The following is a 24,109-nucleotide window of genomic DNA, read 5'->3' as shown; positions in this document are numbered from 1 at the left end:
CCCACCATGGAGCTTCCTCTCACATGAGTGTGAATAGGATTGCAACCTTGCGGTGCTCTACTTGGTACCTGGCATTATCTTCACCTCTCGCTACCCCTGGTTTTGCCTTCCACCAGCTGCTTGGCTTTTTGCCCCATAGCCTCTGGGTTCACCAGCTGCCGCTGGCCCATGGCCCTGTGAGAAAGCTGACGGAAAGAGGTAAAATTGGGTAGTTCTACCAACAAAGTTTGCTGGTCCCACCTGTATTTTTGCTGGTCAAAAGAAGGCAGATCACTGCATTTAGTGGGATAGCAGATGTGGTATGACGATTCAGTTGTGCAACACCAATTTGGGGTTGTTGTTTTTTTAGAGCACTACAAGGATCCCTTTCAGAACCCAGACCAGGAGAAGTGGGGCAGAATGGAGCTATATCCAAAATCACTTGTCAGGGAGGAAAGTCTGGGGTAGTTATTATTAATTTATCCTGTTTTGTCTCGTCCGCTCCAGGAAAGATTCTAGGTTTGGATCCATCGCTGCCATTCCACCCCTGTAATGCCCAATGCATAGCTGTCAACTGTCCCTTATTTGGCGGGAAAGTCCCTTATCCCAGTGCTGTGTCCCGCTGCTGTCCTTTATTGATGATGTCCCTTAAATTTCCCGGGTTTCAAAGGAAGCAGCTCCTCTCCCTCCCTCCTTCCTCCTGCCGGCCAGGGAGGAGGGAGGCTCCAACTGTGTTGCTTGGCTGCGTTGCTCACCCAATAAGGAGTCTTAAGAACGAATGGGGGGTGGAGCTTGCATGCCTTGTGCCCGGCTGCATTGCCTGGGGACTCGCCTTTGCTCAGCACTTCCCAGCAGAGAGGTGACGGTGGTTTTCCTTGCTGCATCCCCTTTGCTGGGTTGCTGCACTGTGGGAACCACCTCTTGAGGCTTCGTTTGGCTGCTGGCTGGGCTTTCTGCCTTTGGCTCGGTGGGGCTCAGAAGTTGAACATACCTGTCCTTGGAAAATCCCTTATTTTGGCTGCTGATCCCTTATTTTCGAGGCTGCTGGTCCATTATTTTCAAATCTGTAAGTTGACAGCTATGGCCCAATGCCCAATGTTGAGGCTTTACACTCTCTTTCACCTGCAGCTTCAGCAAGTATAGAAGGGGCCTCTGTGGTGGTAGAGCCCAGCAGAGGAAAAGCTTTGCCCAAATCTGCTCCAGTGACGCAGACTGTCCTGTACATTTTGTCTAAAGCAAAAAACTGAAGACAATTTTGAAGCTTCCTGGCTGTGCAAAAGATTCAGGGGAATTTCAGGGAAGCAAAATGAGTTTCTGTAGGACTAGGAAATGCCTAAAGTGTGTTGGAAGGATTGCGCATCACTACTTTGAACAAGCATGTCAAACCAACTGCTTTTCAAGCTGGTGCTTTGTAGTGGCCGAGAGACAGAGATGGATGTAAGAAATCCCCTTGCTCAAAACCTTGGCTCGGCCATAACCCACTAGGCGGCCTCTCGCTGGCCTCTGGGAAATCATTCTCTCACAGCTCCCATTTGCAAAATGGGGATAATAATAAGATCGCCCTACCTTACAAGGTTATGCAATGATAATGCACATGGAATGCTCTAAACACTTTCCAGTGATATATGCATACAGACATAAAGTCAAGTGGTGGTGATTTTGTCCTGGAATTGGTGCAGGGGGCAAACTTTTTCCTTGTACCCCCCTCCCAATTAATTTAAAAAAATCATATGTTTTAATCTTAACCATTCTATGTCCTTTGGAATAGGAAAGCTACCATTTCCTGGTGTGGGAGACTTAACTACAACGTTCCCCTATGACAAAGGTGGCGTTGGAAGTCTCTAGGACTGCATTTGTTCCTGGTTATGCAAAATGTGAGGTCCCTGCCTCCAGGCACCATCATTCAAGTTAAATATGGTCTGTGCATCCTTCCCCATGGGTCTATGTGGTCAGTAAAAGAAGGAAATTCCAGCCAAGTAATTTGGAGCAAAACAGCGGTCAGTAGACCATGAAGTGGCAAAGCAAGGTACCTGGTGCAGAAAATTTATTGCCACCCCCCCACATTGATTTTTTCTTTTTTTGCCTGCAAAAATGGTTTGACTTTATTTCATACTTTTGGGGGGAGCCAGAGTTGTTGAGCTGATAGGAAGCCTACACACACTAAACCCGCCCATGAGACCATTATCTTTATTGTTGCGCAACAGGTCCCCACAGGAGTAGGAACCCAAAGCATGGGGTGACATCCTCTTTTAAAACTTCCCTCTTTTCCCCAGAATCCACTTAGAGCAGCTTTATTGACACATCATCACTACAGCACTACTATGTCGCAAATGATGCAGGTGGTGCTGTGGTCTAAACCACAGAGCCTAGGGCTTGCCGATCAGAAGGTCAGCGGTTCGAATCCCCGCAATGGGGTGAGTTCCCGTTGCTCGGTCCCTGCTCCTGCCAACCTAGCAGTTTGAAAGCACGTCAAAGTGCAAGTAGATAAATAGGTACCACTCCGGCGGGAAGGTAAATGGCATTTCCATGCGCTGCTCTGGTTCGCCAGAAGCGGCTTAGTCCTGCTGACCACATGACCCAGAAGCTGTACGCCGGCTCCCTCAGCCAATAAAGCAAGATGAGCGCTGCAACCCCAGAGTCGTCCGCGACTGGACCTAATGGTCAGGGGTCCCCTTTACACACATTTTGCTTACCAAGCAAAACTAAATTACATTAATCTAACCAAAGTATCTTTTGAATTCCCAAGTCATGTCACAACTTTTTTAGAATTTTCAGAATTTGAAAGCTGAAAAAGGCAACATGGCCTACTGCCTCGCGGCAGCCTTTTTACATCAGAGAACATGCATGTTACTTGCTTTTGTGTAACTGTTGTCCTGTCTAGTCTGGCCTTAAGGGGCTGAGCAAGCTGGCAGGACCCTGCACCCTGGGAGCCAGAGCGGCAGTCATTTTTAGCTCTCCTCATCAGGGATGTGTCTTTCCACCCTACCCACCTGTATTCCAGGCTTTGAAAATCTGAACTGTGCCGTTAATGAGCTGCCAAGCAAGTGTTACCACCAGCCAAGCAGTTCTAAGATCTATAAATAAAAATTGCAATTTTGAGGTGCTGGCTGGCTGGCTGTTTTCCAAAAGCCTGTATACACTGTATGCATCGCCTCTTTGTGTGCACAAGTGGAGAAAGGGGGGGGGTGGACTGGTAAAATGGATGGGGAAGAGGGCTTTAATGGGGGCTCCAGTCAAACAAAGGAGACTTTTATCTTGGTCCTCAAAAAGGGCACATTTTAAGCCAGGCAGAAAATAGATCTGTGTGTGTGTGTGTGTGTGTGTGTGTGTGTGTGTGTGTGTGACAGAGAGGTAGAGATATTCATAGCAGGGTGATGTATGGTAACAGCATTTCATGTGGTTGGGTTTTTTTAATGGCCAAACCTTAGTGAGCAGCGGCCCAAAATGTAGGTGATGCTGAGGAAGAATGCCCACCTGTGGTCTGAATATGAGGTCACCAACTCCTCTGCCATGCCAGAACGGTGTCCCTGGATTTCAAAGAGTGGCAGCGGGAGGGAGGGAGGAAGCACACAGTGGACTTGGCAAGAAGTGGGAAGCCCTAGAGGCGGAGGAACACAGACCCAAGTGTCTTGCCTAAGAAACAGCAGGTAGCAATTTTACTTTCATCACTGCTTGATTTAGTTATATATCCTGTGCTGTGTCATTATGTGTTGTTTAAATCGGGGCTGAATGGGAGACTGTGGATCTGATTCTAAGCACAGTTTTAGCTGATCTCTGCTGCTAATTCTGCCATGTTCAACATTGTAAAAAAATAATAATATGTGGCTGTTGTTGCTCAATTTAACTTACAGTGAACACAGTTTTCAAAATGTATATTACAGTAATGAGTGATTGCACACTTCAAAGTTGCATCTATATTTGGCTTTTGGACATAATGTCACAGCCATGCATGAGTGCGCCCTAGTTGTGTGGACATCACAACTACGTGGGTCTGACCCATTAGAGAACCTAACCACTCATGAAAGCTCTTTGATTGGATAATGTCTGCTTCTGGAAACTTTACAGAAAGATGCTACAAGAGGTTGAAGTGTGAAATGTACCGTGTTGTTGTTTTCATGTGCAACTCCTGCATCTGATGTCAAAGATAGCTGCTGTTCTGGTTTTTAGTTTTTTGCTGCTTTTTCCTGAAAGCATTTTGCTTCATGCAGATTTCAATGAACCCCTTGCTTCCTTCTATCACGACAGGTTGTGTGGCAAAATATATTTCAGCCTGGAAAACAATGACTCTGATAATGCCAGAGCTCAGAAAAAATAACCATTCAATCTAGCAAACACAAAGAAAGAATAGGAATGCTATGACTAGCACAAGGATTAACAGAAAACAGTGTAATGGTTTTACCGTTAAATGAAATATAAATAGTGCTCTCCCTTTCTCTCTCTCTCTCTCTCTCTCTCTCTCTCTCTCTCTCTCGCATGTGTGTGTGTGTGTGTGTGTGTATTAACCCCCCCAGCAAACATCAGACAATTGCTTAGCTTAGCCTAAATCACAGGATTGTTGTGAGGATGAAATGGGGAGAAGGAGAACCATGTACACCACCTTGAGATCCTCGGAAGACAAAGGTGGTACATAAATGTAATTAAAAGCAACAACTGTTTTGCCTTTATCATTGTGGGACACCACAAGAAGCCTTTTGCCATGCAAAAGAGTCTTAGTTCTCTGTATTGTCTGCTCCCCCTGTTCTAGGGCAGTGTTCAGGGATGCTATTGCATGGAGAAACCAGCCCCAGCAGCGCCTTGGAGTTTTCTTTGTACAGCTGTGCATGGATTTCATGCCAGCGTGCCAACAGCTTTCTCTGCATTGATCCTTGCACAAAGGGGGACAGGGGCCACAGTTGAGAAACAGAGCTCATGGCTTGTGTGCCAAAGATCCTCAGCTCAACCGGTAGATACCAGGTGGCAAGGAAGGGCAGCACCTCTGGGAGAAGGGATGTAGCTCAGCGAATATGTGCATGCAAAACGCCTCTGGTTCAGCCCCTCGAATCTCCAGGTTGGGGTGGGAAGAGGCTCCTGTCTGAAATCACGGAAAACTTCTGCCAGCCCGCCTGCCCTAATCTGGTGCCATGTGTGTGGAGCTGATGGGGGCTGGTATTGCAAAGCATTGGAGGTTGCAAGCCTGGGGGAATACAGTGGTGCCTCGCAAGACGAAATTAATCCGTTCCGTGAGTCTCTTCGTATAGCGGTTTTTTCGTCTTGCGAAGCAAGCCCATTGACAGCTTAGCGGATTAGCACTATTAGCGGTTTAGCGGCTTTTAGCGGTTTATCAGCTTAGCGGATCAGCTGATAAGCGGCTTAGCTGCTTAGAAAAGGGGGGGGAGGGAAAAAAACCCGCAGGAACTCGCAAGACATTTTCGTCTTGCAAAGCAAGCCCATAGGGAAATTTGTTTTGCGAAGCGCCTCCAAAACGGAAAACCCTTTCGTCTAGCGGGTTTTCCGTCTTGCGAGGCGTTCGTCTTGCGGAGCACCACTGTATTCATTTGCTTACTGATGCCAGAATGTCTGTGTTATCACCAACAACCTTTGTGGGTTGCCAATGTTAGGAATGTAGCCATCTCTGTCTGTACTTTCTGCCTGTGCTTTACCTTTCTGATGACATCCCGTCCCACCCACCCCCACCCCCCATGTGCTGGTGCACACCAACACACTCCTGCAACTCAAGGTAACACTTCAGGCACTTTAGGCTTAATGCTCCCAACGTACAAACGGCGAATTTAAACAGGAACAGGCAGAGCCTTGGGCAAGTGATTGTCAAAAGCCATGGGATGAATTACAGCAGTTTAAAAGCAACATTTATAAAGGCCATTAGTAATTTTGAATGCTCAGTTTAACCTCATAAAGGGACTGGATTTCCAAGGCACCAGGTTTTGTGAAAACCTTGGTTTTAACTAGACTTTATTGCTAGTAGTAGTATAATAAGAGTGGGACAGTACTGGCCATGGTTGCGACCCGGATAGGGGCAAAAACGTGAAACATCACATGTTATAAAGGCATTAAAATAAATACTGTATTATTCTGGGTTCACTATGGAATAATATTGCATATTTTCAAGATGTAGATGAAAAGCTAGATACTTGGTAGCTCAAAGGCTTAGTGAGGTCAGGAGGTCAGACTGCATTGAATAATTACAGCTGCTGTAAACTCTGAATACTGGTAGTGGGCAAGGAGAGGATGAATCAAGGCAACTGCTTTAGATTCCACAGTGGTCAGATGCCTGCCTAGTAACTTGTGAGTTGGAGCAGTCTTTATCAGCAGTGCAAACTTCAGTTTTCAACAGCAGAACCTGAAAGATTCCTTGAGTATTTGCAACGTTTAGGCCACTGAAGATGTTAACTAGGTTGAATGAAACACCTGACAACTAGAGTTACTACTCACTATTTAAAGCCATACTCATTATTTGACAAAATGTTCTTAAAGTGTTAAAATATTCGGCATTGTAAACAATCTAGTTTTATTTGCTTTTGAGTACTTTTTGCATGAGGGGCTTTAAGTAAAGCATTTTGGAATCATTTTCCCCCCAGACTTTCATATTGTTTTCTAGATTCCATTGGTCAGGAACATTTATCCCTTTGTTTAAGATTTTGGGTAAGGTAAAGGTAAAGGTACCCCTGCCCGTACGGGCCAGTCTTGACAGACTCTGGGGTTGTGCGCCCATCTCACTCAAGAGGCCAGGGGCCAGCGCTGTCCGGAGACACTTCCGGGTCACGTGACCAGCGTGACATCGCTGCTCTGGCGAGCCAGAGCTGCACACGGAAACGCCGTTTACCTTCCCGCTGGTAAGCGGTCCCTATTTATCTACTTGCACCCGGAGGTGCTTTCGAACTGCTAGGTTGGCAGGCGCTGGGACCGAGCAGCGGGAGCGCACCCCGCCGCAGGGATTCGAACCGCCGACCTTTTGATCGGCAAGTCCTAGGCGCTGAGGCTTTAACCCACAGCGCCACCTGCGTCCCTTTTTGGGGGAGGGTATCAAATTGGGAGTCTGTTCTGGATGCAGACATTTGTGTCCTTTCCCTGGGGGCCTGGATCCAAGGAGCTACTTCCCATGGGGTGCTTGTGCTCCTTTAGTAGATATTATTATTTTTTTTGTCCATCCCATACCACAAATTGCTTTAGAAACCCTCAGATTCAGGAGCAGTTTTCCACGAGTTACAAGAGCTTGTTGTTGTTGTTTAGTCATTTAGTCGTGTCCGACTCTTCGTAACCCATGGACCAGAGCACATCAGGCACTCCTGTCTTCCACTGCCTCCCGCAGTTTGGTCAAACTCATGCTGGTAGCTTCGAGAACAATGTCCCACCATCTCGTCCTCTGTTGTCCCCTTCTCCTTGTGCCCTCCATCTTTCCCAACATCAGGGTCTTTTCCAGGGAGTCTTCTCTTCTCATGAGGTGGCCAAAGTATTGGAGCCTCAGCTTCATGATCTGTCCTTCCAGTGAGCACTCAGGGCTGATTTCCTTCAGAATGGAGAGGTTTGATCTTCTTGCAGTCCATGAGACTCTCAAGAGTCTCCTCCAGCACCATAATTCAAAAGCATCAATTCTTCGGCGACCAGCCTTCTTTATGGTCCAGCTCTACATGACAAAAGCAAACCTAAATGGTGGGAGCTGCCCTCTCGGGTCTCGTGGCCTCTGCACCCTCCTGGCATGATTCACACCCCCCCCCCAGTGGCCTTTTATTTCCACTCCCCCCTTGTTCCTGATGTAAATCTTCACTCAGTCCTTTGCTGGCCAGGGATGGGGGCGGAATTAGGTGGTTTGCCTCTAGTGCAGAAATGTCTTGGATCAGCCCTGCAGACAATCCGTGGGGCTGACTATGGGAGCTTGTATGGGTCTTCCTTATGCATGCAATTTTTTTGTTGTTTTTTGCAGTATCCACATGATGTCCAGGCATCAAATTGCTAGCCTGCACTTCTTCCCCCTTTTATCTGTTTTTCCTCCTTTTGCGAGGAAGTTCTATAAGCTAAAAACAACAACATTCAACTCTTGCCAGTGACCTGTTCAAATCATCTCAGCAGGCTGTTTGCATATTAAGCAAGCAACCTGTTTCTAGTCCACATACATGTAGTTTATGCTGTGTTCTTGGCAACGCACAAGTGTTAAAGGATTTAAATGTCTGAAAATATCTATGACTAGGCTTTATGCCTAGGCAAATTGTCCAGCGAGTTATAAATAGTTATCATCAACAGACTCCTGAACAAAAGCCCAATTTTTCTTCCTTAGGACCAGATTTTCAACTTCCCATTAGGTTGCCAAAATCAATGGCCAGATGATCAAATTGCTCACTGGGTTGTAAATCATCCCTTTAAATGAAATAGATTGCGGTAGCTCCTTCCTGGTCCTGGGTCCCGGTTACAATTAAGATGGCAGCAGATACATATTAGACTGAAAATAATGATAGGAAGGATGGTCACTCTGTAAGGAAAATGCAAGAACTGTAACACTTTGATGGGAATGTTCATGAATATGAGCAATCGCCCGTGCAAAATATACAATGGAGACAAATGGGGGGAGATTAAAATAATAAATGTTAATGATGCAAAAATAATGAGGCTGGAGTATAATGTGCTGTACGAGGCATAAGAGTAAGACAAAACTATAAGTAATGAAAAGCAAAGTTAATCCTATAGCTTAATTGGAAATAATTCTCACTTCTAAATCTTACACGCTCTGGTTGTCGGTCTCTGTAGGGTTGCTACCAAGTTTCCCAGACTCCGGGTGGGCGGGGTATAAATAATAAATTATTATTAATTATTATTACTGCTTGTTCTTTAATCATCAGTTGGGCAAAGAGAAAAAGCAGCTGGAACAGGTAGTTGTGGGGCCATCTCTTAAGAACAGTGGGGTGAACCTTTGTTCTGGGGACCAAATGCAGGACTCCCCCAAGCCACAACTCATAGTGCCCCTCCTCTGCACCCTCCGTGGGTACTTTCGCCTGGCCGGAATGTGTGAAGAGATACCTGTGTAGGAACCTCTTGTTTCTGCATGGCTGAAACTAGAATCTGCCAATCCCTGGTATGCAGCCCCCCCCCCACTCCCAGAAAGGTTGCCCTTGTGCTCAGAAAAGTTTCCCACCCCTGCCTTGAGCCATCAAGGTGATTCTCCCCATTAATACCATCTGTCCATGGAAGCAGAAGTGGGGGGGGGCAGGGCAGGGCAGAGAAACATTTGCCTCTCCCAAGCAATACGCAAGCAGGCCTTCTTTCAGTCCCACCCAGACCTGATGAGGTCATTTCTTTGCTCAACAGAGCTGGTGCTAACTTCTAGTAGGGAGATGAGACAACAACCCCACCCAGCTCCAGTAGCTCTGAGGCGCCATTTGGTGGATTCTGTCAGCTTCCACAGCCCATAAACCAGTCCCTAGATGTGATGGAGCAGCATCTCAACCCCTGATGTTCCTGGGGTGGTGCTTTGGCCCTACTTTGGCAAGCAACAGCAAACTCTCCCTTTTTTGACCCCTGAGGAACCACAAAGCTGGTGGACGATTCAGAGGAAATTATTACTCTCCACTTTGACCTTTTGCTCCCTGGCTCACTCCACCCAACCCTTGGCTTCATGGGTTCGTATTCAGGTAGCATGGACAGGTCATGAGAGTTCAGCCTGAAGTTTCAAAGTTTTAGCCTTCAAGGGCAGAGCTAAAATCTCAGGTTGAAGGCTGGAGCCATAGAAGAGAAGAAGAGCTTGGATTTGATATCCTGCTTTATCACTACCCGAAGGTGTCTCAAAGCAGCCAACAATCTCCTTTTCCCTTCCTTCCCCACAACAAACACTCTGTGAGGTGAGTGAGGCTGAGAGACTTCAGAGAAGTGTGACCAGCCCAAGGTCACCCAGCAGCTGCATATGGAGGAGCGGGGAATTGAACCTGGTTCACCAGATTACGAGTCTACTGCTCTTAACCACTACACCATACTGGCATCTCATAGGGATGGCATGCTCTTCTCTCCTTGGTTTGAGGGCTTCTGTTTTTGCTTTGTACTCATGTTAGTAAAGCCTTTTCTCTGAACAACCAGGCAGAGCCAGTATTTGTCCTCTGACCCACCAGGTGCTGATCCCAATGAGTGCTGTAACCCCCAGTGAGCTTTGCTCCAGCCTACAAGTTCCCACTGCCTGCCCTAAGAGGCACCACCCATAAGTGTGGGGCTGTGCCTCTGGCAACCATATACCCTTAACCTTCATCCTGTGGAGGAACTAGCTAGTTGAGAGGGGTCCTAAGCGGTGGAGCTTCTGGAAGGTGTCAGGAAAAGCTGGAACTGTACTAGCAGTTAATAAGAAGATACGTCTTTTGTTAAGTTGGGGCTGCTCTGCACACCCTTTTTATGGATCATATATCATGATTTGTGGTGTTGAGGCTATTCGTGTGGCTATACACTTCCATTTCATTTGTATCAGCAGTAGTTTTTGTTGCACAGTAGCACAAGAATGCACCTCCAGATGACAGAAATGTGGAAACATTGGGCAAGCGTAACAAAACAACTAATAAATCAATAAACCAAATGGAAAGACGTGCCGATGTCCCAGTATAAATCCAATGGCCCAAATAGTGTTTCTTGACTGAGTATGAGTGTGTTTTAATGGTTTGAGTAACAACACATTGTTACCGTATTGTTAAAGCTATGGTTTTCCCAATAGTGATGGATGGAAGTGAGAGCTGGACCATAAAGAAGGCTGATTGCCGAAGAATTGATGCTTTTGAATTATGGTGCCGGAGGAGACTCTTGAGAGTCCCATGGACTGCAAGAAGATCAAACCTATCCATTCTGAAGGAAATCAGCCTTGAGTGCTCACTGGAAGGACAGATCCTGAAGCTGAGGCTCCAGTACTTTGGCCACCTCATGAGAAGACTCCCTGGAAAAGACCCTGATGTTGAGAAAGATGGAGGGCACAAGGAGAAGGGGACGACAGAGGACAAGATGGTTGGACAGTGCTCTTGAAGCTACGAACATGAATTTGATGAAATTCTGGGAGGCAGTAGAAGACAGGAGTGCCTGGCGTGCTCTGGTCCAGGGGGTCACAAAGAGTCAGACATGACTAAATGACAACAACACATCCTGGGAAGGCTTACAGCCCTTTCTCTTTGTTTCAGGGGAACTGTCAGCCCAAGGAAGGATGCCTGAATTATAGGAATAAGGCACGTTCTCTTACCCTCTCATTCCAACAGCCCTTGTGCTCACTAAAGAGGCAACTTGGGGCTAAGATAGAGAAGACTCCTCTCCAAAGGAAAGGAAAATGTGTTTTAAATCCCTTGGAGGGCTGTGAGGTCAAACCTAGGAATAGCGCAATCCTTTCATCTAGGCCTGCTGGTAATTACAGAGATGCTGATCAGAAAGCTCCATTTTGCACTTAAAATTGCAAGCCGGGTTCAACTTCTGTGCACGAAAGATTTCCACATTGGAATTGTGGGGCTTAAAAGACAGAGTGAAATCTCTCTGAGTTTATGAGGGAGAGCATTAATTGCTCTGAGCTGAAATTTAAATAAAATCTGAGCCTTTTGAGATTGTCTAGCAACTGTAACAGGCTTTCCTTATAGCTGAAATGAAGTGAATTGGGTTGTCCAAACCCACGCAGAAAAAATGGCTGTTGCTGTTTAACTGTCTTTGTGGGTCTTCTGCTGCGATGTCATGGGCACCAAAGGGTTTTTGTGGACCCCCAAAATCTCACTCTGCCCCCCATTTTAATAAAAAACATTAATTTTTTAAAATAATAATAATAATTTTTTATTTATACCCCGCCCTTCCCGGTTCAGAAAACCAGGCTCAGGGTGGCTAACAACAAATTTAAAGCACTTAATTGATGCAACAAAAAACAGCATAAAATACACTATAAAACATGAATAACAATAAATTCAGAATTCAGATTTATAGTTCCCATTTGTGCCCTCCAGAAACCCTCTTTAAAAATATTTTTAAAATATTATTATTATTATTATTATTATTATTATTATTATTATTATTATTATTATTTAAATGCTCACCATTGCCCTGCTGTGATTCTTTGATGTCAGAACATGATTGAGCCCCAAGCCCACCCGCCCAGCTCTCCATAAAGAGGTGGCAAACCTTTGGCTTTTCTCCTGGACCTGCAAAGGTCTGGTCCAGAGCACCACCCTATGGAAGCCCAGTTGTCAGCTGCCAAGATTGTGCAGCTTGTGAGTTTATTTCCTTTTCTCCTCGGTGGCCGGTGCTGCAGGGCCCTCGGGGGAGAGATGATCACTGCTGTGTTGAATTGTTTGTCACATTTTCCGTTCGGCTGCCTCAGAGTCCCCAGGGGAGTTCATTGCGCCGTGGGGGCAGCAGCAGGAAAAACAGCAGGGAGAATCTTCAGCTTGGAATGAGCTGTCTCTGCCAGACAGTGGTTCTCTGGCGCTGGCAGCAAGGGTTTGGTGCCCGGAGCGCAAGGCAGCGTTCTGGTGGCAGCGCACAGGTGACAGGCTCTTAATGAAAAAAGGGGTCCCTAGGCATGGACTTTTTAAGGAAAAAAAGAAAAAGGCAGCAGTTTGCGCTTGACAGAAACAGCAAAGCCCTACAGGCCTCCTGTATCCATCCTCTCTCCGCAGGCTTGGCTGAACAGCATTTAAGGAGAAAGCTGGAAGTGATGTGGAGAGTCTCCCAACTGTTTTTGTGTTTGTTCAACTTTTAACACAGCCCATGGAAGATTTGGCCAGAAAGATGGTGCATATGTGTGTATGCTTGCTAGCTTGCTTAACCCTTTCCCTGCAGCCGTTTTTTACAATTAAAAATCTCCCTCACCATCTGTTTTCGCACCCACGCGTAGATTCTTCTGTGGAGAGCAGAGCAGCCTGGAAAAGGTGGTTTAATAAGGCGCACAACCCACGAGGAATTTTTTTTAAGCCTCCCCTCTTCTCTTGCTACTCTGTTTATATTTGAAGCCAGCTAGGCCAATAATGATAAGGGGAAAAGCTTCGAGTTGGAGCCCAAGACATCTGGAAGGCCCTACACCAGTCTTGAAAGACCTACATTGGCTCCCAGGACGTTTCTGAGCACAATTCAAAGTCTTGGTGCTGAGCTTGAAAGCCCTAAATGGCCCCAAAGGCCCAGTAGACCTGAAGGAGCGTCTCCACCCCCATCATTCAGCCCGGACACTGAGGTCCAGCACCGAGGGCCTTCTGGCGGCTCCCTCCCTGCGAGAAACGAGCTTATAGGGAACCGGGCAGAGGGCCTTCTCGGTAGTGGCACCCGCCCTATGGAACGCCCTCCCACCAGATGTCAAAGAGAACAACAACTACCAGTCTTTTAGACATCGGAAGGCAGCCATGTTTAGGGAAACTTTTAATGTTTGAGGCATTACTGTATTTTAATATTGTGTTGGAAGCCGCCCAGAGTGGCTGGGGAAACCCAGCCAGATGGGCAGGGTATAAATAATAAATTACTACTACTACTACTACTACTACTACTACTACTACTACTACTTTGGCTAACCCTGCTGTAAAGTATTTAGCCTACTCATACCTCTTCCCTTATTGAATGCTAGAAAAATATTTAATGAAAGCTGAGATTTCCAGGATTCCAACTTCTGTCCTTGATGTCCCATTTGGCATTTCTACCCTGAGGCCATAGCACAGGGGTCAGCAAACTTTTTCAGCAGGCGGCAGGTCCACTGTCCCTTGTGGGGGGCCGGACTATATTTGGGGGGTGGGGGAATGAATGAATTCCTATCCCCCACAATAACCCAGAGATGCATTTTAAATAAAAGGACACATTCTACTCATCTAAAAACATGCTGATTCCCGGACCATTAGAAGGCGATTGGGCCGGGTCCAGCTCCCGGGCCTAGTTTACCTACCCACGCCATAGCAGAATGGAATACATGCAGCCTGGTTCGAGCCCACCTGGTGCTGGCCGGCCTCAATTATTGGCTATGTGTGAGTGCGAGCCCCATTCTGAAACATCCTCAGAAATTGCTCCCTAAGCTGTGTGTTAGATGAAATAGTTCCTCTCATCCTGTACTTGGCTGGAGCTGGACTAGCCAGCATGTGGCAGGTCAAGGTTAAGGTGTGTTGGCTGTGTGGCCAGGAGGAGACTAGCAGCAGGGATAAGTGGGGATGTTGGAAGCCAGTAGTAACACCCGGTGGCAATGGCCATGTTGTATGTGTGTAGGAAGAGAAGGAGCAGCAAGGGGTAAGGAAGGCTTTGATGGAGATTCGGCGGAAGAGCCAGGTGGGGATCCAGAAATGAAATAGCAGGGAGTGCATTGAAAGTGCTGATTGACATGCATTAGTAGAGCCCAGGCCTGAAATGGCAGGAGGAGTGGGGTGGAGGGAGGTCATGAACAGCATGCGCTAGCAGAGCCATTTGAGGTCCTTTATAAGAGAACAGCAGGACTGTTAGCAGTCACATCCAAAATGTATTATTAGAGCTTCATGGGAGCCAAGGACTGGCATTTTTCTGTGGGCTTTTGGATCAGGGCTATGCTGCACAGCCAGCAAGAGAATTGGCTCCAGGATCAGCCTGCCATACCATACTGTGCATGACTCAAGTGCAAAGTTAATGCAACATATGGAAATAATACTAGTGTTCCAGCAACTGTTTTCCATCCACTTCCTCATAGTTCTACCCAGTTCCGGGGCATCTTGGCTGCCATTTATTTATTTATTTAAAGAGGAGCCATGTTTTGCATGGAAGTCCCAGCACTCTTGTGCCTGCCCCCCGACTCTGCTCCTGTGTGAGTCAAGTAGGGCTTAAGAAACAGCTCTTCCTAACCTGCGATGGAATTCTGTGCAGCCAGGGCCTTCTTAAGCATATCCGGTGCCATGGTGCAAAGCTCACTCTGGCACCCACGCACCCTCCCTTTCCCCAGAGCTTTTTAGGGAGGACGGCGCTGCCGGCAGGGCTGGAGGAGGCGGGCAGCGGTTGAAGGGCGGCTCCACGGCAGATGGTGGCCACGGCAGATGGAGGCTCCGGGCGTGGCGCTGTTTCGGCGCAGCATGGCGGAGGTGGGCGAGCTGATGCTGGGAGGCACCGCGTCCAGCCTCCGTCTCTTCCCTGGCGCCCTCCAGAACTTGGGCCCTGGCACCCTGTGCCACTAGCCTCTATGGGTAAGACGGCCCTGTGTTCAGCAGCTCCCCTCCCCCACCCCAAATTCCAGTCCTGTACCAGGCTCTCCTCAACTGCAGCCCTCCCCCCTCTGACTCACTCTGACTCTGGCCAAATCAGTGCCATCCTCAGGACAAAGGGAGTTCCTGGGGGTGGTGGGAAAATCAGCTCCTGCCTTCAGGCAAGGCAGGGAAAGGACTTGCATAATGGATTTCTCTGTTACCTACAAGGAAAGGTGTTGTGCGCACTCATTCACAACAAGGCTGCTGCACAGATCATTGTAGGCTTGTATGCACCCCAAGTCCACCCTTATAGTAATAATCTGCCAACCAAGCGTTGGAAGGTGCGCTGCATTTGCTATTTACTGCATTAGAATGGCAAGCCACATGCTGTGATTGACATGTGTCTTGTTTCTCACACTTTGAGCGGTTTATTACGGAAGGTGGTGATGGAGACCCTGTTTGCAGGTTTTGCATTTACTCTTCTGGCAGAGCTCTGCTTGCTCCCCCCCCCCCCCCGGGGTGATGCTTCTTGCTCTGTGGGGGGCCTGCTTCAACCAAGGAGCCCATAAAGGTTAGTGGGCTGTTTGAAAGCCAGGATACAGCATGTGAATCAATTAGGGCTGATTGAAATACTTCTTTGCTGAAGCAACATGGCTGGGTAAAACTAAAGAATATTCCACTGGGGAGCAAGAGTCAATTTTCGTTAAAGCGCCTTGATTCCCCCTCCCCCTTTCCTGTTGAATAAAATGGAATGGGAAAAACATCATTTGACAATAACATTTGCCCAGTGATGTGCATGTAGGTGGGTCAGAATTGAATAGTATTGTTTATTTATTTCTATCCTTCACCTTCAACAGCGGGGTAGCAGAGTAACAAGAAACAAAATAGTACAATAAATAAATAATAATAATAATCATACAAATTAATGCACTAACAGCAGGTTGAAAACAATGAACTAAAAAAGCAACAGTCAGTTAAAACAGATGATGCTCATAAAAATCTGAGGGCCTCAGCAAACTTACTGAATGAGTTCTGAGTGAGCAATGAATTAATGTATAGTATTTGGAACTATTTTACAACTTTGCATGCATATCTTTAATAGTAGCAGGAATTACTGGCCGTGGAAGAGCACTCGGGTCTTGCACTGAGAAAAAGTAGGAAACAAAAATAATGAACAAAGAGAATGAATTACAGTACATAATCATAGAGCAACACATATGATGGATCGCAATGAATTTAATAACCAAACAAATGAAGTTGTAATAACAGAATTAAATGGACCAACTACATTTTTTAAAATAAAATTGCTCATCACTACCAGGTCTTGATTTAGTGTCTCCCTTAGCTCCCAATTTGAAACATTAAAAAAATCCCAAAACAGAATGGACATTCTGAATTTTAAAAATAACAGGTAACAAATCAGAACAGATTTTTAAAAACTAGTTAATTTTTTATTAAATACACAAAAACATGATGGTTTATACCTGCAGGAAGGCTCTGATAAACTTTTTCTCATTAATATCTCCTGACACATTATGTTGTACTTTCTCAATGACCAAAATTTTCTGTATCGTTCATTCCCTATTTGGACAGAAATCTTCCATGACAGAGATTACAGTTCTGCACTCGAACAAATGTGGCTTGATGAAACCGCTAATCTGATCAAAAGTGAAGGTGAGGCAGCCGTTGGGGGTGGGGTGGGGTGGGGGTAACCAAGCCACTCTTTTCTCCTGAGAGCAGCAAAGAACTGTCAGGCCTTCCTTCTTAACCTGTCAGCTGACTAAACTGGTTCCTAACAGCTTCAAACTGTTTGGACCAGGGATAGAGAGCCAGTGGGCCTCTCGCTGGGTGTGGTTGGACTCTGACTCCCATCAGCCCCACTCAGCAAAGTCAATGGTCATGGATGATGGGAGCAGTAGTCCGACAACATTGTTCTCCATCCCTGGTCTAGAGTTGGAGACCTTTTTCTGATGTACAGCTTGCTAGCCACTGATTCCAGACTAAGGAACCTATAAGGCAGCTGCTCCATGCTGCCCCCGCCCCCACCGGCTTTTGTGCCAATGCCTGCAGCAGCTTTTGTTTTAATATGCAGGGATTTACTCAATTTCGTTCTTTCTTTCCATTTATCCCATGTTCTTAACAAGAAATCGTGTTGCTGTTTTTCTCCTGCTACTTTCCCCCAAAGCAAGCTTGTATACCAATTAAACCAGGATGGAGTGGAAGCAATGCTGCTGCTATTCTGGTACGACTCCATGACGTCCTAGACACATATCCAGCCCAGAAAAGGATAAGGTAGGATAGGATAAGGTGAAATAGTGAAATCAGAAGAATGGAAATAAACCTCATAAAGGGAAATTAAAAGAAACTTTATTGGATGTTAATGACAATATGAATTAAAATGTAAAATACAATCAAGGTAACTAATTGTATCTGTAAATGAATATAGACAAACAATAAGACATGTATAGGGACTTGGGTGGCGCTGTGGGTTAAACCACAGAGCTTAGGACTTGCCGATCAGAAGGTCGGCAGTTTGAATCCCCGTGACGGGGTGAGCTCCCTTTGCTTGGTCCCTGCTCCTCCCAACCTAGCAGTTCAAAAGCACATCAAAGTGCAAGTAGATAAATAGGCACCACTCCAGCAGGAAGGTAAACAGTGTTTCTGTGCGCTGCTCTGGTTCGCCAGAAGTGGCTTAGTCATTCTGGCCACATGACCTGGAAGCTGTACGCCAGCTCTCTCGGCCAATAAAGCGAGATGAGCACCGCAACCCCAGAGTCGTTCACAACTGGACCTAATGGTCAGGGGTTCCTTTACCTTTACCTTTAAGACATGTATATACAGAAATATTTATTTGTATATAGACACTGTACGGATAAAGTTGAAAGAAGAACAAAATCGATAAAGACAATGTGGAAAAACTTAGAGATGACATAAAAAAGCCAGAAGAAGGAAGGCGGGAAGTGAACTCGGAGTAAATGTAAATGTAATATGTATATGTATAGTATGTAATCATAAAATCAATAAAGATTATCTTCAAAAAAAAGAAGAAGAAGAAAAAGGAGAGTGGCAGTGGCAAAACACACCCTGCAGAGAAAACACGCCACATGGTAACAGCATGCAGGGCCCAACAGTCACGGGCTCTGTGTGCCACTCGCACGCCAGGGTAGGAGAACGTCAATGCAGCATTGTCTCCAGGGCAACTTCTGCCCCTGCCCCACGTACAGCTATCACTGCAGCACCTCTCCCCAGTGGGGAAATAAATACAGGGGGAAAATCAACAATTTGGCAAACACAGAATCAATTTGATATTGCCCCCCTCCCCAAATGAGTAAATGTAGGCTTAAGAATATAAAGCAAAACAGGTGTTAACCAACAATAAAGTTTGTGGTGCTGGCCTTGCCGCACTCCAAGGAGTCTGGCTTAAATGCCGTTCAGAGGGGAGGGCTTGAAGATGACATACAGCTGGCTCCCAAATCCCTACTCCTGAGGAGACTGACAGCAGCAAAAGGCAAATGTCGGGGAGGGTAATGATGGTAAGTCTCTTCCCCAGCCTCCTGGAAGTACCAGCTGCTGGTGCAGGTCTTCTTGCAAGCAAAGAAACAACAGATGTGACAAAGTTATAGCCCTTTTTTTGAAGGGCATCAGGGGTGGAGTACATCTTGAGATTGCTAGCCTGTCACCTGAGTAGAGAGTTGCGTTCAGATTTTAAGCTACCAAAGCAAGGGACTATTCCCACCCCCAATCTTACTCTGCCTATGCACTCTGCATATTGATGGTGCATATAAATAAATGAATAGTAGCAGTGATGGTGGTAAAGGTCCCAGAATTCATTCTATTCTTGCTCTTGTTTCATCTGGAGTGGGTGGGAAAACAAAATGTTTGTACTTTGAGAAAAGAACAGAATCACACACAGACTCGGAACTCTAGACTCCTGTGAGCAGATTTTCAAAATGCTTCTCATCTACAACCGGGATGAGATTTATACGTGAAGCAAAGTTGCTATCACACCAGCCTCCTTGCAATAATCTACACATCTATTTTAGTTCTGAAATAGGAGCTGAATTCTGCAGGGGGCAGGGAAATGCTGCCCCAGACTGGGAGTGAGAGATGCTCTTTCAGCTGTTTGTTTATATCGTGTTTGTTTGCTTTGTCTGTCTGGGATTTATTTATTTTATTTGTCTAGCTGGTTTGGCAACTGGCGCTGTGATCCTGACAAATTATTCCCGTTGCTGTCAATCAGCATTTCATTTCCTCAGCAACTGAGGCCTTAGAACAAAAGAAATAAGCCCTTCGCTTTTGCAGGGTGCGTGATGCGCAGAATTGGGGTTGACAGTATTTTATTTTTAAAAAGGCTGGTGCTCTGGGAGGTGGGGGGCATGGCAGGTGCCCTCTTGCAGAACAAGTGGGGCATAACTAAGTGACAGATGGCTGGCAGGTAGAGAGGACTCTGCCCCAGAAGAGGAAGAGATGCCGCTTGTGACGGATAAATGCTGGATAAATTGGGGGGTTGTTTGAGAAATGCAGTGGTTCTGTTGCTGCGTCAGGATAAGCAAGGTTTGAGACTACTAGGTGGCTGGGGGCCTGCTGCTAGTCTTTCTCAGCCCACATAGCTGCAATGGATTGGTACCAACCAAATCATACTCAGGGTAGACCCAACAGAATTAATGGACACAAGCTAGTAATGCCGTTGAGTGTCAATGGGTCCGTCCTGAGTTATAATATTGGCTTATCCCAGGGGTAGGCAAAGTTTTTGTGGTTTGGGCCGGTTCACAGTCCTGCAGACACCGCGGTGGGCCGGAGTGCTTGCGCACGCATCCGCAAACACTATTTCCAGCACAAAGGAGGCGTGCACAGCTTCCCATTGGCTGCAGGAGCTTCTTGCAGCCAATGGGAAGCCAGCCAGTGTTGCGGAAGGCGGTCCCCACTCTGCTCCACGTCGGTTTAGCATGGCACACGGGAGCCGACCGAGCAGGCGGCAGGGGTCCATGGGCCGGTTAAACGACCCCTATGGGCCGCTTGTGGTTGCCGACCCCTGGCTTGTGCTATAGGCCTATTAGAAGCAGGGCTGTTAATTTTCAAACAACCACTAGAGTTGTGAGCTGTTTGAAGAAGCTGCTGTAGCTGTGCCTTTAAGAACAGCTGGTATGATGGTATTCAGAGGAGGGAACATCTTGAAAGTCCTAAAAGCCATCTCCCATGCTTTGAAAAACTGCACTTGCCCATTTCTTAAAAGGCAAGAGGCCAGGCCAGGCCACACACCTGGTCAGTTGTCAGCCTAAATTATACAGATGACTGAGTTAAATGTATGGGAAGTGTAATGATGCTTCGAGCTTAGTTGTGCAAGTGCTAAATGCTTGTTATGACCTGAGTGAGCATTGCCTCAGGTGTCTAGCCTGGGATATTTATATGGAGATGATGCAGATGAATAGCAGATAACTTGGTTTGCATGTGGAAGCTCCTGGGTTCATTCTCTGGTAATTCCAGTAAAGAATCTCAGGCACCAGGCTGGGACGACTCTTGCTGAAATCCTTGGAGACCTGCAGTCTCTTGGAGGGGCTGGCCATACAGGACCCATTGTCCCATTGTCTTGGAGAAAGTTGGAACAGGTGAGGCTAGATGGACCAGGGGGATTCATACATTTACTGCAGCTCTCTCTCAGCTGTAGCACCTGAACCCCCTTAGGGGAAAAAGCATAGGAGCATTGGCACTTTGCTTCTACCCTATCTTTTTACCCCAGATGGCCCCGGATGAACAACAAACGTACAAAGCACTTGCAGCATGGAGACCACGAGGGCAAGTAAGCACTTCACTTGGGATCTGTGTACTTTAGTCAATCAAGCCTGGTGCCCCCAGGAACTTCAAAGGCCCCTCATGGATCTGACCCAGCAGTGCTGCCACTCGCTGCCCCTGGATGGCTGTTTCAGCAGCGGGCATGTGCCAGTCCCGCTTTTGAACGGGTGTGAAGGTTGGCTCCCATCTGCCCTCCTCAGGTGGCAGAGTTCAATGTACTGGTTGGACCCCATGTTGTTTACTCTGTTTAATAAAAAGGGGACTGACCCTTCCGAAAGACAAGCTGCAAGCGTTCAGCTTGGTGGGTCCCGAGGTTGTGCAGCCGTGCCCTAGGCACCTTGTTTGGATAAGTCATGACCCATCTTCTTTTCCTTGTGCCTTCTCAGTGCAGGAAATCCTGAAGGAGCGCCGAGAGGGAAGGAGTGGTGAGAGAATGAAGAAGCCAACCGAGCAGGAGAAGCATGAGGTGGCAGCGCAGCGCTCAGTTTAACGGGCTCTGGCTGATGGTCCCATGGGTGTCCTCAGTATTGGTCCTGACTCTGGGGTGCTGGGGGCTGGCTGCAGCTGTTGCCACACCACACGAACAGCATGCCTCCACAGCCTCCTCCAGCCAAGTGCCACTGGACTGGCTGCTCACTGACCGAGGACCATTTCACCGAGCCCCAGAGTATGTTGACTTCATGGAGCGCTTTCGGCAGGGTTTCGCCACCAGGTACAGGATCTACAGGTAAGCCAAAGAGACGGGCCGGGATTTTTTCCATCAGTTCCATCACCAGCACATCTCACCTTATGGACTGAAAGGGGTTACCGTAGATTGCGGCGTATAAGACGACTTTTTAACCCCGGAAAAGAGGTTAAAAAGTCGGGGGCCGTCTTATACGGAGCTGCTGCGGCGGCTCTGAAGCAGCAGCAGGGGCGGCTTTCGCCCAGCGTGGAGCTGCCCAGAGAATTAGGTGACTGGGCTTATAAGACGAACCCCCAAATTGCAGCTGCCAGTTTGGGGGGTCGTCTAATACGCCCAGTCACCTAATACGCCGGACTCTATGGTATATAGAAATGGATTGAGTATTTCTAGACCAAGCTTCATCCCAAGAGGATTTCAGGGCAGGAGACAGCAAACCAGTACAATATTTCATCACATTTAGATTAAACAAACACAATCTCAGCTCGCCCCTAAACAAACTCCTAACAAAACAAGGTAAAGGGGTTTGTTTTGGAGGGGGGCAATGAAAAGCTGGTAATGAGGGTGTCAGGAAACTGCCATCGGAGCCAGAGAGATAGAGGGAGGGCTCCAGAGGGATTCCTGAGAGCGTACTGGGAGGGAGAGAAGCAGCCCATCTTCTGGGGAAGGAAATCAGCTTAGCACCAGTGGAGAAGGAGGGCAGAAGGGGGAATCGGCGAGGTGGCTCCATGACTCCTCGCCGGAGACCAGCAGGGAGAGCACGGGTCCTCCGCTGCCCACACCCTCCCTGCGCAGAAGACTTCCGTGCAGGGAGAGTAGGAGGAGGCATGGCGTCAAAGAGCTTCTTTGCTGGAAGAAGTTCAAGAAACGCCCACTGACGGATTCTGCCAGCGATTGAGACAGCCACGGCTGAGTGGCTGTCCGGACAGAATAGGGTTCACCCAGGGAACTCAGCCAAGCGTGGCGCCGATTTATGCACGAGCAACCCCTAGAACCATTACAGAGGGGAACAATCTGAAGGGAGTTCACAATTGGGACACAGTGACAGAAGAAGAAGACACTGCCTTGGGTCACCACAGAACGTACCATTGATGCAGGCAGGACTCAAAGAAGGATCTCTGGTTCACTTAAGTTAGGAGGAGCTGAAGGAGGAGATTTTGCCCTGTGCTACTTTGTGGGAGGGAAGTGTGCCCTTTGGATATTCTGCCAGGTACCAAAATGTGTGAAGCTGGCCCTGAAGGAGATCAGATGCTGTGAACTATAACAGAGGGACAATCAAGTTCTCAACTTCTACTCCTTTCCCATCATCTAGGCTTATGTCCTCCCCCTGTACTCACATCTATGGGTTGGTTACTTCAATACATTTAGGGATGATGGAGAAATATGTTCACATTTTAATGCAAATCTGCTTAACTTACATATCCCAAACCAATCACAAATTGAAATGCAGCAATCCTTGAAAAGCCACACTTCTCTGAATTGTGTGATGAGGTTCTCCAACCCTGTAATGCCTAGAAAAACGTACATATTTGGGAAGAGAGTACTCTTCCCAATAGTGCATGGCAGGGGAACTAACATACAAAAATGCATTCTAGTAGGAAAAAAATTGTTTTTAAAAATGTGTGCATTAGACAAAATGTGTACAATGGGCAAATCTACCCATTCCTAACTACACTGCGGTTTAGTGGAGATTTTTGCTGGAAGGGATAAGTCAGCAGCAATTGCCCAGAGGCAAAACCTGTCCTGGATAGCATGATATTATGTTGCTAGGCAGCAGCAGCAGCAGCAATATGCCTCTTTCTTTGGATCCAGGAAAAAGGTTGGCTCAGACCAAACCGAACCATTATGGCAACTCAGCCACAGAACTGAAGGCCAACAGAAGTTAACCTTTAATTGTTCCATCTCAGTATGGTTTCAGATGCGTATCGTTCATATTGATAAACGGGCACTTCCTTAAATCTGGACTGGGTTTGCATTTTGCTTCTGACTTTTGGCCATGAACCTATATAGAGGAGGTGTTTCTCAAACCTTTTGAGCTCAGGGTCCCCTTCTAAACTTGCTCTACTCACACCCCTTCTCAGCACCAGATTCTCTATAGATGAGCTTGCAAAGATGGTTGCCTCCAATGTTCATACACCTGCTGCTGTGAAATTGAGATACTCAGCTCGGCACTAGCCTTAGGAGAGGAACGGAATACAATCTTGTTGGCCCGTCTTAAAACCATCCATAGGGAACCACCTTAACAAAGCTGTAGCTTTTCCCTCAGATAATGGGGCAATGGAGATGTTGTCACTTCTATAAATCCATTCTGTATCTGTATGGATCCCCTTATTGTCTTTGCTGGTGGGAAAGGAACGTACTACCAGCTTCAGGATCTTATCCCTCCCTGGAGTATTGTTTGCACACAATATTCTACAGCAGCTTTCCCCATCCCTGCTATCTAGGGATGATGGGAGTTGTAGTTCAGCAACATCGGAGGAACCAAGTTTGAGAAAGTCTGTTCTACAGCATGGTTGGGGGAATTCAGGCCTGGGGGGCTAAATCTGACCCTCCAGGCATC

The 24,109-nt window shown here is 47.0% G+C and overlaps 1 protein-coding gene and 2 long non-coding RNA genes across 4 annotated transcripts in view; 2 read left to right on the top strand and 1 right to left on the bottom strand.

Moving 5' to 3' along the window:
• LOC310846888 overlaps positions 1 to 24,109 on the top strand; it is a 533,700-nt gene that overhangs the window by 91,097 nt on the left and 418,494 nt on the right. The gene's annotated exons all lie outside the window — the stretch shown is intronic.
• Positions 1 to 24,109, bottom strand: part of LOC310846893 — a 417,489-nt gene that overhangs the window by 274,843 nt on the left and 118,537 nt on the right. The gene's annotated exons all lie outside the window — the stretch shown is intronic.
• Positions 1 to 24,109, top strand: part of BRINP2 (BMP/retinoic acid inducible neural specific 2) — an 86,270-nt gene that overhangs the window by 25,462 nt on the left and 36,699 nt on the right. For both annotated transcript variants that reach the window (XM_083743835.1, XM_083743836.1), the window contains exon 2: positions 21,254 to 21,594. In XM_083743835.1, the coding sequence (XP_083599961.1) occupies positions 21,329 to 21,594 (266 nt within the window). In that variant the 5' untranslated portion in view covers positions 21,254 to 21,328. The remainder of the gene's footprint in view (positions 1 to 21,253; positions 21,595 to 24,109) is intronic.

Source organism: Podarcis gaigeae (assembly GCF_964106915.1).
Source record: "Podarcis gaigeae genome assembly, chromosome: 6".
Classification (NCBI taxonomy): domain Eukaryota; kingdom Metazoa; phylum Chordata; class Lepidosauria; order Squamata; family Lacertidae; genus Podarcis; species Podarcis gaigeae.
The sequence above is the reverse complement of the archived record's forward strand: the minus strand, read 5'-3'. Positions and strand labels throughout refer to the sequence as shown.